The sequence below is a fragment of the Pogona vitticeps genome, chromosome 5 (assembly GCF_051106095.1).
Source record: "Pogona vitticeps strain Pit_001003342236 chromosome 5, PviZW2.1, whole genome shotgun sequence".
NCBI classification, from domain to species: Eukaryota; Metazoa; Chordata; class Lepidosauria; order Squamata; family Agamidae; genus Pogona; species Pogona vitticeps.
This window is the reverse complement of record NC_135787.1, coordinates 171,134,669-171,151,289: the sequence shown is the minus strand read 5'-3', so window position 1 is coordinate 171,151,289 and position 16,621 is coordinate 171,134,669. Positions and strand designations below refer to the sequence as shown.

Genomic DNA, 16,621 nt, shown 5'->3' with positions numbered 1-16,621 from the left:
TTTTACATGAGATGTTAATTAATGGTTTTCATCAGCAATCTCTTTAAGCAGGATAACAGTTTTAAATAGGTTAAATGACTTAAATTCTATTTTGCAACTTCATGCTGTGCAATACTGATGATGTCACTCCCACAGCCATTTTAGGGACATTAAAGGTTTCCTACATTCCTCTTCACATGGTCTGTGCATTCCTAGCAATTTCCTTCATTCTGAGGAAGCCTCTGGGAGCCATAGAATAGAGAAGGGAATTCTTTAATGTTTGAAAATCACTGATTCCAGTCCCAGTGATGGGACCAGTGATTTTATGCATTAAAGAGTTCCCTCCTCCATTCTGCTGCCGCCATAGTCTTCTCTGGGATAAAGGGGATCCCTTGGATTCCTCAGAATATTTGGGGAGGGGTGCGGTAGGAAAATGTCAGTCTTTCCCCAAACAGCTGCAGCTGATGACATCATCACAGCTGCACAGCACAAAGTTGTACAACAGGATCCCAGCCAATACGCTGCTTTTAAACAAGACTTGCTCTTTAATTAGACAGTATCTCCTCCTGGACCCCAGGTTCTGGAAGGAAGGTGGGTTACATATCAGTCAATCAATCACTAAAATAAATAAGGTTACAGTCTAGTCACTCTCTGCACATAAACTGCAGGGAGCAAAATTTCTTGGGTCAGCTCTCCATTTACAAGATTTCTATCTTGCTGAGGATAAAGTTCCTCTATTCTGCTTTCACGGTCTGCCAAGAGACTTTTATTAGTGCAAATCCCCAGGGCAATAGTGGGAACTCTGTGATCCACTAAATGTTGATAGCGCCAACTTTCATCCATTCCATTCCACAAGGCTAATGACAGAAGATCTAGTCCAATAACATCTATAGCACTGCAGTGTCCTTGCCCTTGCCCTGTAGGATGTGGTACCTCTAAACACCTGGCCGGAGACTCACATGACTCAAACAACATTTCTGTGCTGTATTTTTCTTTTTCTTTTTTATTAAAAATGATCTCACAGAGGATTAATTCATTAATTAAATATCTTTTAAACAGATACACAGCTTTTCTTTTGTGAGAAAAAAACACACCTTAGTACTCACAACAAAATGCCCAGAACCTTCTTGTTGATTGATGCAAGTGGGAGTTTAATGCTATGTATCATGGTGATTAATTAGAAATTGCCACTTGCATTCATAGTTATGTACTAAGTCATGCAACTGGCATAGAGTCTAAATGGCAACTTTTGAATTAGAGGCAATCTGCCATTGTGATTTATGTCGTTACACAAACACATGGTGTAAATCTACAGCAGGATTCTGGCTAATAAGAGATCATTTTAAAGCAAACCATTATAAATATAGAAAGAGCAGAATTCTGAGAAACAGCAATGTGTGTACAGCAGCAACTAAAAAACATTCTCAGAATGGCAAGAGAGAAGAACAGCGACAAACCAGTACAGAATTATTAACAGAAGAGACAAAAGAATCTAATCAAGCAACTCTGGAAGACTGCCCCAAAATAATATTTTAGTTGGTGTTCTGGTAAAAGTATTTATTAAAATAAAGACCTAAGAAGGCCAAATGAAGACTCTTTAAAAATTATCCTATGCCATCTAGTTGATTCGAATTGATGGCAACCTTTGTCTGACATATCTAGGTATAAACTACCCCGAAGTGCCTTACCTATCTTATCTTCTGAAGTGTTCTGAGGCCACATACTGTAGATTGCCCAAGGATAGATTTCAGGGACTGGGACTCATGTTGTGAGACTTGCTGTCAAATTGGACTTAAGTCACACCAAGGACTCGACTCAGCTTCGACTCAGTTTCCCCGCCCCCAATGACTTGGACTCAACACAAGACTCAGAACCCACACACCCTTCCCTCTTTTTCTGGGGAAAAGAGATAGTTTTTAATAGGGATTCAGACTTGGTACCAAGGACTTGGGACTTGGGCCCAAAGATTTGCCAACGTCCCTGAAAGGTTTGCCCAATAGACAGATTTGTCCATCAGGTTCAGAACTTTGAGAGCTTAAAGTCTTAAACGTCCAGTGTTGAATACCTGCACATTTAATCTAGTTGTCCCTGAATCAAGGCAGCCACTTCTCTTTTCCTAAGGGTCCTCATCTCTTACAAGCTATATGAGAGGCCGGTGCAACATGGTCTACTCCATACTACAAAGAGGGGTACATCTGAATTTGGCTACAGCAGATGAGGAAAACATGTATTTCAGTTCATTTTCCAGGAACTTAATAACATTAAAAAATTTGCCAAAAACTTGATAAATTCTTATAGATATTCTTAAATAGATTTGGAACTTTAACGATTTGGAATTTCTGGGCATGCAGAACTCTGTTATAATCAATTAGGCATCCTTCAGTCTCGAAAGACTATGGTAATGTGCTTTATATGAAGGACTTGGAACAGCATCTAGTGTGGCTGAGGAGACTGATTCGAGAGTGACAATCCCTTCCACACTGAAGACAAATATAGTCTGTCCCCCGCCCAGCTCCCTGATTTTGCTGCTTTTGTGACTTCCTCTTTGCCTCGGCCTGCTGGACAAGGGTCTCTTCAAATTGGGAGAGGCTGTGATGTAATGCCTGCCTCCAGGCTGAACGCTCAGACGTCAGGGTTTCCCATCTGTCGAGATCCATTCCTAAGGCCTTCAAACCCTGCTTGCAGATGTCTTTGTATCGCAGCTGTGGTCTCCCTCTGGGGCGATTTCCCTGCACCTTAATTCTCCATACAGGGGATCTTTTGGAATCCAACCATCAGCCATTCTCACAACATGCCCAAGCCAACGTAGACGTCTACGTTATAATCAATATGAACACTATATAGTCATTATTTCCTTCTTCTTCTTCTTGGAAAAAAAAACATTTGAAAGGATTTCCCTGTGTCCTCTTGATACCTTCCCAGTGATTGTGCCAAACAAAAAGAGGGCACAGTAACAGCCAGCAGTGCCTAGGTATTAGAAAATGACTATAACGGGCATACTGATTGAACTCTGAACTGTGGGAATGCCAGTGAGAAAAATGCCAGCAGCATTGGAGAAGCCAAAGACAGGTGGCACTGGAGAGTGGGCAGGCAGATTGGAGCAGCAGATAGCCTGGGGTGAGTGGGAACTGTGCCGATAGCATGGGGCACTCTGCTTGGAGTAGAAAGTGGAAGAATGAAAGAGGCAGAAGAAGGGAGAAGAAGACTAAAGCATGGCATACTTAGTACTGTGAGCAGAGTGTGCCATTCACTCTTACTTAAAGAGGACTTCAGAAAAGCCCAGCCATGATAGATTGACCTTAAACCCTACAGATCCAGGCTGCAGGCATGAGTGGTGTGGACTGACAACGTTCTCTGTCTGATAGCATCAAATGCATGTTAGGCTGGAGTAGGGATTTTTCTGACTCCACCAAAGTGAAAATCCAAACAATCTGATAAATGCTGATTTTCCACTGTTAGTACTGGGATGAAGACCAAATTAGTCATCATGTTACAGAACAGGTGTCCAACAGTGTTGGCTGCTTTGCTGTAATATACTTAGTTCACTGTCTCTGTGTGTGGAGACTGACCCTATTCCTGACAAATGACCCCTTCACTTTCTTACAACTAAATTTAGTACAATGATCATATTCACAGTAGTGGGGAAGATTTGCTGAGAGTTTACACAGGACAAAAAACAAAGTATATATGGGCAAATTTCTGGTACAATACTAGCATGGTGGGGAAAGGTACCAGTCCATTATAGCTCAATGAGCTGTTCTTGTTATGTGCTGCCAAGTCACCTACAACTTATGGCAACCTTATCAGTGAGCAATATCCAACATGTTCTGTCCTCAGCATCTCTGCTCAGCTCCTGTAAACTCAAGCCTTTAGCTTCATTTAGGGAGTCAATCCATCTAATACTGTACTTAGTTTTCCTCTTTTTCCACTGCCTTCAACTTTTCCCAGCATTATTGTCTTTTCCAGAGATAGTTCAGGCTTGATTTGATCTAGGACCCATTTGTTCATCTTTCTGACAGTTCAAGGTCCAAGCAAAGCACTCCTCCAGCACATCCTCATTTCAAGTGAATCTTTTTTTTTCTATCAGCTTTCCTTACTGTCCAGCTTTCATATTCATACATGGTGATTGGAAATACAAGAGTGCAAATGACGTTGGCCTTGGTTTCCCGTGACCTCTCCATACACTTGACGACCTTTCTAATTCATTCATTGCTGCCTTTCTGAGTCTAGTCTTCTTCTGATTTCTTGGCTGCAGTTTCCATTTGGATTGATGATTGAACCAAAGTATACAAAATCTCTATTTCACTTCCTTCATTGTCAATATTAAAGTTGTGTAGTTCTTCTGTAGTTATGATGTTTGTCTTCTAAACATTCAGCTGCAGTCCAGCTTTAGCACTTTCTTCTTTCATTTTCCCTAACAGTTGTTTCAGGGCAACAAGGCAAAGCTTTACAAAGTTAATATTTTCAAGTGATGGCAAGTTTCAGCAGGAAGGTTTAATCAGTAGCTGGGACAGCTGAGGGTGGTTAAAGTTGCAAAAACGGCCAATGGGTCTACCCAAAAGCCAAGAGCTTCCAACCCCGACAGAACTACTATGTAACATATACATAGCAGAACAATATATGTACACAGCTCCATTAACAGAAATACAAAATTGGACATGCTGTTTAAGTGTCGTTTGTGACATCAGCTTGGTAGTGCGCATGGCAGAAGTGAACCAATGTCACCAACAGCAAACAAAATCTCTTGCATGGAGAACAAAAAATATCTAGCCAAAGCAAAGCATGTCTATTACATCACTGTTTCTGTCCTATTTAAAGTGAAGTGCAGTTGCTGTAGAAGAATGAATTCCAAGTTTGACTGCTTTTCTAACAGCCAGTAAAATGGTATGATTCAGTTAGCTCATTAGTACACATGGAAAAGCAATGCAGAGTGATGATAACAAAGATATTAAAATGGTAGCAAAAATACTACATCAACCAATACAATAGAAAACCCCAGAAGAAATAATTAAAAGGAAGCAGAGAAATACATACACCTCCACACCAGGTTATGGTTCTTACAGACTCTTACTAGAAGTGCTTCCTAATTCTTATATGGAGGGAGCAATCACGTACAGACACACAATTTAACACAAACATGACACATGTTCTCCACATAGAGAATTATAAACACAAAGGGTCTGTTTGCACATCTTTGCTGCAGAAGAGTTGAGTGGGAGAAATGGCATGCAATTGGTTTCAAGAAATACGTGGGCATCAATGGCCAGAATCCTAGTGCCTGTACTTAGTATATTCACGTAAGTCTAATAGTTAAGAAATCAATGCTTTTACACTTCAAAGCATGCCAAGTCATGCAACTGATGGGTAGCCAGAAATACAAGCATCAGTGTTTTAACTCACCACTGTGAGTTATGCTGTTTGACTTATGCCAGTGAAGTATAAAGAACAGGATTCTGGCCAATGTGAAATATCACATTAGATTGAGTCTATAGAAGAAAATGCTCTTGCCCAATCTTCCAAAGAAAAAAGAGGAGTACTAAAAGTACACTGGGTGAATATTGAGTCTAGCAACCAAGGTAAAGGATTTCAGAGTGGAGGCACCCCAAAGATGCAGTTTGCCATTCTAGAAAATTTCCAATACATAAATTTTTGAGAATATTTGAGAGGTGCGTATATTCATCCAGTAACAGTTAAACCATAAGTGCCATTTATGAAGTTTCATTCTGAAAAAATAGCTGAAACAGGTCGACATCTGGAGGTTCTGTCAGTGTTGTTGACTATTTACATAATGAAATGTTGCACAGTAAAGCAAATGGCATAACATCTGGAAGCAAATTGCCAAATCTGTAGACATTATCTGTTGCATACTGAGTCATGTGATGCCTACAGAGATTTCTTGGCTTGTGACAATTCATGTCTAAAAGTTACACTACTTGCATAACTTTGTAACAGGGTTTCAACCATTGTCTTTCAACCATACTGTTTTGACTTAGTTTGCACCTTTTAAAAATGGCAGTATTGATACAACTGTATTTACTCATTGCTTACTATTACAATATTGCAAATTGTATTGCTCTGGACTAGGCCCATGGATTCAGTGGAGTTAGATGCTTGTTATCATTATCATCATCATCATCATGTGCCATCAAGTTAATTCTGATTTATGGTGATTCCAAGTAGACAGTACTCAGAAGTGGTTTACCATTCCATTCTACTGGGGGCATCTCAAGATTGTGCAACTTGTCCAAGGCCAGCCAGCCAGGACAGTAGAGAATCATATTCCCAACCTCTGCAGCCGGATCTCTAAATCACTGAACTATCCAGCCAGATGCTTGCTATAAACACCATAAACTCACATCTTATTTTCAGTTGTGTGAATTGACTCTAGGCACATGCACATGTCCTTCCCCTAGAAAAGCTGATTATAAAGGAAGTAGTTTAAATAACAAACATGAAATGAACCTGAACAAACTCAGAAAAGGGCCACTGCTCTTAATCTTGGACAAAATATTTTCCAGTAGAATAGTTTCAGTTAATTTTTGTTCTAGAAGATGAAGGTAGTTGGGTCTGCATCCGAGGGTGAGAGGTAGCTGGAAGTACAGCGGAGAGCAGACTTTCAGGGCCACGCTAAACAGCGTTTGTCCTTCTATGTCCAAGACCCTGTTTTTGATGGTTTGGAAGACCCTAGAGGGGGGTATTGAGCCCATTAGGTCTGGTGACAGCCCTAGGGTCTTGATTTTCTTTAAGAATAGGGCCAGGCCTTTGGGTAACAAACTGTCAGCAAGCAGGGCTTGAAGCAGGGTGTCCTTAGGAGAGAGAAAACAGATTTTGACCCAGTATTTTAGGAAACTGAGCCAGGCCCTAGTTTCAATTCTCTGTTGACCGCATTCAAGACATAGGGCAGCATATGGAACACAGTGGGGAAGGCCTAAGATTTTGTATAGAAATACAGATTGGACTCTCTCCACGGAGCTGTGTAGTGAAGACATCCAGATGGGGACGCCGTATAAGAGCTGTGAGACTGATTTCGAGTTGAAGATCTGCAGGGCAGCGGGGATGTAGCCATGGCCCCAGGTGTGGTGGAAACGTAGGATGGCTTGTGCCGAGAGCTTGGCAGATTTAGTTGCTGCCCGTTGGTGAGTTGTCCAGGAGTGACGGTAGTGAAAGAAAACGCCCAAATACTTGAACTCTCTGACCTGCTGGATAGCTTTCCCATGGAAGGACCATGGGAAAGATTTCCAAGCCTTGCCGAAGACTATGATTTTGGTTTTCTCGAAGTTTAATTGAAGGTTATTGTGTGATAAATAGTCAAGGCAGCAGGTAATGAGCCGCTTTAGGCCGACCCTTGAACGGGAAAGAAGGACCATGTCATCCGCGTACAGTAGGATCGGTATCTGTAGATGGCCTAGTTTGGGGCTGTGTCCGATGGTATTGCATAGAAGTGGGGCGAGGTCATTGATGAATAAATTGAACAGGGTGGGGGCCAGGACGCAGCCTTGCTTCACTCCTCTGTTGGCGAGAATGGGGTTGGAAAGAGCCCCTTTCGATGAAATTTTTATACGGCATGTGGAGCCTGCGTGCAATTTTTGAATTAGAAATAGGAGCCTCCTATCCATACCCAGCCTAGCGAGCTTTAGCCATAAGATATCTCTATTGATGGAGTCGAAGGCCCCTTTTAGGTCTAAGAAGGCTGCGTAGAGGCGGGTATTGGGTTGTGAGGCGTATTTGGAGATCATGTGGGATAGGATCAGGCAGTGGTCTAGTGTAGACTTTCCCGCCTTGAAACCCGCTTGTTCGGGTCCCAGGATGTCTTGATCTAGTAGCCAATCTTGAAGTTTGTGAAGTAGGTGACTGGCGTACATCTTCCCAATGATGTCGAGCAGACTTATAGGTCTATAGTTGTTTGGGGATTTCTTGTCGCCCTTCTTGTAAATCGGAATTACTATAGCCTGTGTCCACGTCCTAGGCATCATACCGGATTCATTGACGGCGGTGAACAGGGCAGCGAGCACCGGCGCCCACCACTCGGTGTAGGCCTGTAGCAATTCCGAAGGGAGGGCGTCGGGGCCTGGGGCCTTTCCAGTTCTAAGTTGGCCTATGAGTTGTGTTATTTGGCTAGTTGTGACTGGTGCCCAGTCTGGAAGGTCGCAAGGTGGGGGCGGATCAGTTGGCACTGTGGGCTTGCAGCTGTCGTGAAAAGTGGCCAAGAAATGATGTTCCCACGTCTCGGCTGGTATATGGGGGAGGTCCTGTGAGGTCTTCTTAAAGATGAAGGAACCAGAAACTACGTCCCAGAATTTTTTGTTATTGCCTGAATTAATCGCCTCGACTAGATAGGACCATCGAACCATTGCAGAGCGATGCTGGAGTTTCTTAATGGCTGACCTGAGGTGGGTTTTCAGCTCAAAGTACTGGGAGGGGAGCTTGAGGGCCTTAGAGGATCTGTAGTTGTTATAGATCCTCCTCATGTCCTGCTTCAGGGCGATACAGTCCTTGTCTAATCTAGGGCCTGTGGCCGAGGTCAGTCTTTTCTGAAGTTGTTGGGGGGGCCGCCCGAGGCTAGCTGCTATGGAGTCTATTAAGTTCTCGAATCCTTGGATGAGGTCTTCAGGCTTTGATGAAGATAGCCAGTTGAGGGAGCCTTGCGGTGTCGTCTCTGGATTGATTGTTTTTTCGAAGTATTGTTTGGTTCTGTGATTCCATTGGATTCTGGGCAGGATCGCTGAGGGCTCCTCGGGGTCCGGGTTGGTCAAGGGTGTCGAGTCTGGATTGGGGGCAAGGCTGCAGCATAAGGGGAGATGATCGCTGGCTAGAAGCTCTCCCACTCGGAACTCAGCCACACGCGTTAGCAAGGAAGTCGGAATCAGGATGTAGTCTATTGTGCTGGATCCGCGTGGGGAGATGAACGTGAACTCACCCTCGCTGTCAGCCTCAGTAAGGCCGTTTAGCCAGATGAGGCCTCGGAGTAAGCAGAGTTGTGCCAGGTGGATCCCCGCGTCGTTGATTTGGTGGTCTTTGGACAGCCTCCCTGAAACATAAGGATGTAGGGGGGAGGTGTCGCTAAATGTGTCCATGATGCGGTTACTGGTAACCTCAGTACATTGTTACTGGTAACCTCAGTACATTCAGCATGATTGCTCTACATTTTCTACATATGTAATACAAAGATATTGTAACAATTATTTTTGTTAACAGTTTAGAGGGAAATGTTCTGCCCATCTACTGAGCATGTCAGATACATGGTAAAATATAACACAGAGGTGCACTTTGTCTTAAAAGCATCTGCAGCAATCCAGATTAAGATTGCCATGCTCCGAGTGGAGGAAACTTTCTCTCCTCTATCATTATTCCCTCTGTTTCTGAAGAAAAGGCACATTTGTGTTTGCAAATGTAGCAAAAACTGTTCTATTCAAAATGGTAGAATCAATACTCTTGGGGGAACACCATGTTTGGAGAACTGCCTTTAAAAGAAATCTTTAGGGGGAAAAAATTTTATCCAGTAGGTATGGAATGCTGGCTGACTGATATGAGAAGGAGAGAACAGAAAAACACATGGAAGTAGGAATAAAATGGAATATATTTGAAGAGAGCTTGGTTGGTTGGTTGGAAGGAACAGGAATCAGGAATAGTCTGTCCTGAAACCTTTTATTGTAGGGCCTTCTTTAATCCACTTCCTTCACCAATCATTTGTGCCATGGAGATCATACACCATAAGCCAAGCATACACCAAATGACAGTAGTCAGAACCTTCCTGAGTTAGCGTATACACTTGAAATTTTAAAAGTGTTGTGACTGCCATAACAGAAGGGCCACTCACAAAATAATTATTTCTCAAAAGGTAAACAGGCAAGACTAATAAAAAAAAGGGTCAGAAGACAACTAACTGCCCTAAAACACAAATGCAAGGCACAAACACAATCTGAGTTCCAAAACACAAAAATATTTTTGAACTGATAGTTTTGGGGCTCCAATACCCATTTGAAAGAAGACAAACTGATAAGGCTCCAAGATAGGAAGCTTGATCATGAAACTAAATACAAGTCAGAGGTGGTATGCCCAATTGTACATTTTGCACACACACCCACACCCTAAAATACTCATTTTACTGAAGGCAAACTGGTGATGCTCAGATAAATATACACAGGCTAAACATCTACCCATGCAATGTGAAGACAAAAACACACAGAAGACTCAAAGAAAACATGGTGCATGTCCAAACAAATACAAACACTGGCAAAAAAAGAGCAAAGGTAAAATTCCATTTTGTTTTCTGCCAGCTTTTTCAGCCACAAGATGTCACCTTCATCCCTTAGAGCTGTCCCCAAAGACCCAACTTTCAATAGTTCAGGATGTGTCCTTCTCCATCTCAGATTACTGTTGTTTTTTTCTTGGCACCCATAAAGTTGAAATGCTGGGCTTTTTACTTTCCAGAAATGCCTGTGGGGTTCATGTGGGGAATAAAGGTAGTGTTGGAGGTTGGTGCGTCATTTCCTATCACCCAGCTGCCGAGGCTTTTAAAATTTTTATAAATAAATAAATTAAAATAAAATAAAATTATTTTTAAAACATTAACAGGAGAGGGAGGAAACCTTCTGGACACCACAAGAATACTATCTGCATGTTTTCCCCATGCAGGACAATAGTAGCTTGGAGAGGCGGAATTTTGACAAGGAAAATTATGGAGGCAAAAAAAGTAGCACTTCCCCCTCTTGGTCTCAGTTTGATCCCCTGAATGGACTGGTGCTTTTTTTGTTGTTGTTGTTGTTTTGACGAAGAGGCCTCTAAAAGGCATACCAATGTGCTCTTCCCGCTCACTTCCACTGATGCTTTTGTTTGCATTGGAAATCTGGTTGGGTATCTTGCAGTGTCTTGTCTGGAGCAGCTCCACGTTTGGCAAGTCTTTGTTTTTGTTTTTAGCCCTTCTGTGACCTTTTGGGCCAATGGCAAAGCCATTGTCTTTATATGCACAATTGCAGATGTGTGTTGTGAAACAAATTTGTACTGCACTTTAATATGACACCATTTCCTTTCTGTCACCATGGCAAATACCCTAACAGCTCACCCACACAGTAGCTTTCACTCCATTATTATGATAGACTGTAGCAGAATTCTTCAGGAGCTTGTAAAGCATGGAGCAAACACGAACTTTCTGTTTAATTTATACCATCTGAGCAAACTGGTGAAATCCATTAGGACTTATAAAGGTAGTGGCAATGTCTGGTTCTGAGTATAGGGCCCTGCTGACTAAACAGCCATTCTTATTCTACCGCTCTGGAGGATCTGGTCTATTATAGGCCTCATGGGTCTTTCTGTAACTTAATTATTGGCCAACAATAGCATACACTGCCGTTTTTTCACTCATACTTAGAGCACTGCTAACAATACAATCTCCTGCTGCCTTTTTAAATAAATGAAAATCCCACTATGGGGCTTATTTACAAGTAAATGTGTACATGTCTGCATCCTAATTTTTTAAAAAAAAACAATAGGGCAGCCATTGGGCAGAGCAAGACTATGGCTACAGTAAAATCTTGAAATAATATCCTCACAGAGGCCAGCCCTTTTCTTGAGTACTTATGTAACAATTAAAGTCTTAAACTGCAGCATAGTTTTGATGCCATCTAATTATATATAAAAAATGAAAGCAATACAAAGAGTTTTTTTTTAATTTACGTAGCTGCTGAATACATGAGATATTTAGGAACACTGTATCTTTTTTCTGCATCGCCATACTTCTCCAATCAATGTGTTTTTTTCATTCATAATCTTATCTCCAAAATACCTATTTTACTGAGATTCTAATCTGTTAGGCCTCTGTGTAGTGCACTTAAGAGGACTTTCTACATCCTCCTTCCTCCTTTGATTCAAGGAACTACAGTTATGGCCAAAAATATTGGCACCCTTGCAATTCTGTCAGAAAATGCAGCCCTTCTCTCAGATAATTGTTGCAGTTGCAAATGTTGTGGTACTCACATGTTCATTTCTTTGGTTTGCATTGGAACAACACAAAAAAAAAAAACAGAAGAAAAGTCTGATACAATCCCACACAAGAAACCCAAAAATACACTGGCCAAAATTATTGGCACCCTGTCTAAATTGTAAGAAATAATTGCTTTTCAAGCATGTGATGCTCCCTTAATTTGTATTATTTAGACACAACTGTCAGAAGTAAGAGGTGTGGACAATATAGTAATCACACTTGCAACCAGTTAAGATGGAGAAAAGTTGACTCAACCTTTGTGCTGTGTATGACCCTGAGCATGGATAAAATAATTAAGTTTAAAGAGTTGTCTGTGGATTTGAGAGAAAAATTGTGGAAAAACATCAACAATCTCAAGGCTACAAATCCATCTCCAGAAATCTTAATGTTCCCATGTCAACTGTGCACAATATCATCAAGAGGTTTACAGCCCATGGCACTATAGCTAACCTCTCTCGATGTGGACAGAAGAACAAAACGACTGAAAAATTGCAACGAAGGGTTGTTCGAATAGTGGATACAGAACCCAGATTAACTTCCAAACAAATTCAAGCTGATCTGCAGACACAGGGTACAAAAGTGTCAGCTTGCGCTATCTGTCACCATCTGAATGAAAAGAGACTCTATGGTAGGAGACCCAGGAGGACACCAATGCTGACACAAAGGCAAGAAAAAGCAAGACTGGAGTATGCCAAAATGTATGTGACAAACCCACAATCCTTCTGGGATGACATACTGTGGACAGATGAGACAAAAGTAAAACTTTTTGGTCAAGGGCATCATGGCACTGTTTACAAAAAAGAAATGAGGCATTCAGAGAAAAGAACACAGTCCATACAGTCAAACATGGTGGAGGTTCAAAGATGTTTTGGGGTTGCTCTGCTGCTTCTGGCACTGGATGCCTTGAGTATGTGAACGGTATCATGAAATCTGAGGATTACCTAAGAATTTTGGGTTGCAGTGCAGTGGCCAGTGTCAGAAGGCTGGGTCTCCACCAGAGATAGTGGGTCTTCCAGCAGGACAATGACCCAAAACACACTTCAAAAAGCACTCAAATATGATTACTTAAAGCGCTGGTGAGTTCTGAAATGGCCAGCAATTAGTCCAGATCCGAATCCCATAGAACACCTGTGGAGAGCTCTCAAAACAGCCGTTGGGAGAAGGCATCCTTCAAATCTGAAGGCCCTGGAGCAGTTTGCAAAACAAGAGTAGTCTAAAATTCCAGTAGAGAGGTGGATTACAGGAAGCGATTAATTTCAGTTATTTTTTTCCAAAGGGGGTGCTACCAAATATTAAGTTAAGGGTGCCAATAATTTTGGCCAGTGCAGTTTTGGGCTTGTGTGTGGGATTCTATCAGATTTGACTTTTCTTCTCTGTTTTTTGTGATGTTCCAACGCAAACCAAAGAAATGAACATGTGAGTACCACAATATTTGCAACTGCAACAATTTTCTGAGAGAAGGGTTGCATTTTCTGACAGAATTGCAAGGGTGCCAATATTTTTGGCCATGACTGTATAAAACAATGAATTAGATCAATAAACTAAAGTTTCAGTTGAGTTTCTCCAAGACCATGAGAAGCAATCCTACAAGTGCCAACTAGACCTGTACAATGCCTTCGCTGTTGGTGTCTCTTTTCATGTTCCCCTTTGGAAGATGAATTTCTAAATGTTTATTTTTCAGATCTTATCAATTACCTCATGTTTTTTTGGGCTGTCAATATTGAGCTTTGGCCTGTATGGCTAATGGAAGTGGTAGTCAAACCACACTTCAAAGGGGGAGGGGACTAAGAAAGCCTGCTTAAAATATTTTGTATTTGTTGGAGATATGTGCACATGAACTCCTTTTTATTCATGTGTAAAGATCTCAAAATGATATATGCACCAAATTTTCAGCTCTCAGTGGCGTGTCGAAGTATATACAGTATTTGGTACATAGTATGCTAAATGTTTGTATAACATCCGTGTACGTTTATATGCAGAGAGAGAAATTTAGAAATAACTACTGTGAGTTTTCAAAGGAGTAGGTACATTCGTTTCTGCAAGCATATCAGATCCCCCCAAAAACACAAAACAGAACACACACAAAGATACAAAATGTTATGGCACCTTAAAGACGAACTGGTATATTTTAATATGAGCTTACATAGATCAAGCCCATGTCCTCAGATATAAGAGTGAGGCTACGAGTGTATCTATGCATGGCCCCATGAACAAAGTGATAAAGGTTCATCAGCAGAGGAATGGGCTACCAGGCTGTGAATAATGTTAATTATCAGTCTGCAAGGTAACAATAACAAAGTGGCAACACAAGTGGCAAACTGTATGAATCAATGTAGCCTTTCAATTTAATATAAATAAGAGTTCTTTTCACCATAGGAGGAAAGACGGTGACCATCTTCAAGTCCCATCCTCATCTCTTTTTTATATATATATAAGTAGCTCTTTATCGTTAAACAAGGCTTGGACAGTGTGAGATTGTCCTCTGACTGACAGCTTCTCAAATATAGGAGTGTCTCTTGTACAGTAGGACATAGGGCTGCCATATTAATCATACCTTCAAAGACTGAGGGATTTTTTGGTGAGCCATACATTTAATGATTACTTGATCCAGTCAAAGACATTACAGCACAGAGCACAGACAGAGTTCTGACTCCTGTCCTCTGAAGATGCCGGCCACAGAGACGGGAGAAATGTTAGGAAGAAAAACCTTAAGAACACGGCCAAACAGCTCGGAAAACCCACCACAACATTACAGCACAACTTATTCTATACCTCATACTCTATATGACCCACCCACTATTGGGTGCCTATAATCTTTAGGATGTTGCTACTGCTTCTAACAATGATTGATTTTTGTCACTTTTAGGTAAACCAGCTGGCTATGGAGGCAATCGACGACCACCTCCTAACAAAGGAATAGTGGATGAATGCTGTTTCCAGAGCTGTGATCTGAGACGGCTGGAGATGTACTGTGCTCCGGTCAAGCCACCTAAATCTGCACGATCTGTACGTGCTCAGCGCCACACTGATATGCCTAAAGCACAAAAGGTAGCCAGAATGTGATCACTTCCAATCTATTAATACATTGGATTGAGGAATTCTGGCATTGTCCCAGAGTTGCCACAAAGCCGGTGGCAATTCATAGTTTCAAGGTGCTGCTCAGCTCAAAATTTGAAGCGAGACACTCTCTTGCTCCAGTCAGGAGCCCAAAGATTGTTCATTCATAATCCATTCTTTATAGATACACTCTTGATGTATCTATCCATAGATGCACTCTTGATGTATCTATTCTCCTGTGAATTCACATACAAAAGAACCTTTGGAAGGGTTGTTTCATGGCTTTATTGATGCCCCAGCCAAAGTGGGTCACGCAAGCGATAACAGGACCAGTTTGATTTTTATCAACTTGCTTTGTTGCCTTTTGCCAATTCTTGCTTAAGAGAATTAGAACGAAAAAGCAAAGATGGTCAGCCTGAGGAGCAGTTATTGTTGCCCAGAAGAAAGTTCAGCAAGAACAGCTTTCCTAACCATTGTATAACTTGTTGTATCTGTCATGTTCTGCTTCTTTAAAGGTGGAGCCAAGAAGAACTCAGTTTGAGCAGGCCAAGTGAGAGACCTTGAGTAGGAAAGTCTCCCCCACTTTTTTTTTTAGTCAGTGGCTAGTGTTTTGATAGGGGACTTGCCCAAATGCAAGTTGTGAATGAGCCAGCAACAAATCATAACAAAGAAGGTGGCTAAAGCCCCAACAATGTTCTGATGGTCCAATATGATGAGACATGGAGACATTATTTCTGGAAGCCCTATTTTGTTTTCAGCCAGTATATGTGGGGGGTAGGTGGAGGACGGGTTCAGATTATAATCCTTGTCCCCAGCATGCCCCAGTGAACAGGAAAGTTTGAAGTGGACTTCTAATCACATGGCATTGGATCGAACAAGACCTCTGTGAAGTGGGTAACCCTGTTCTTATCAGGTTTCCTGATTATGTTCAGAAATCTAGTCTCATTCAACTGAAAAAAAAAGCCCTTTTCAGCTCTTGCTGCTGCTTAACATTGTAAGAGCAGAAATAAGGCAGGTTTGGAGAGCACCAATGCAGGCACCTTCACATGCCCATCCATTTTAGCCCCCAAGGGCTGTAGTTGGAGCAGACTTCTTCAGATATTTATAATCATTCATGCTGACTGGGCATGATGGAAGTTGTAATCTAACACATCTCGAGAGCAGTAGTGTAATCACAAATTCAGACATCCAGGGTCCCTCTAAGAGACCTACACACACACAAACACAGAGACACACTTTCCATGTGTGCACCACTTGCCCCCTGAGTATGCGTGCACACACATTCATATGTTCCAAATTATGACTTGGGGAGGGGAGGCAGGAATCCTTAGGGAGGGAAGAAAGAAACGACCATTCAGAGACCAGCTCCCCTTTTTCCTTGTACAGCTTATCGAGTGTGCAGGCAGAGGCAGCTGCTGTGGCTTTCCTATCATCACCACCCTGAGCTTCCTGGAATCAGAAACAGGACACTACAACATAAAGACACAAAGGGAATTGGGTGGGGGCAGTGGCGTAGTGTGGGTTGCCAGCACCCAGGGCAAGGCAAATATTGCACCCTCTAATCCAGACAGCCAGACCAGAAGGGCATGGTTAAAGTCATCCCTT

General features: G+C 41.9%; 1 protein-coding gene across 5 annotated transcripts in view; it reads left to right on the top strand.

Annotated features, from left to right (window-relative positions):
• Positions 1 to 16,621, top strand: part of IGF1 (insulin like growth factor 1) — an 85,515-nt gene that overhangs the window by 57,383 nt on the left and 11,511 nt on the right. For 3 of the 5 annotated variants that reach the window (XR_002301546.3, XM_020804429.3, XM_073000018.2), the window contains exon 3: positions 14,826 to 15,007. Coding sequence is in view for 3 of the 5 variants with exons in the window: in XM_020804429.3 (XP_020660088.1) it covers positions 14,826 to 15,007 (182 nt within the window). In the remaining 2 variants the exon portion in view is untranslated. The remainder of the gene's footprint in view (positions 1 to 14,825; positions 15,008 to 16,621) is intronic. The other 2 variants (XR_013536713.1, XM_073000017.2) reach the window with 1 other exon arrangement.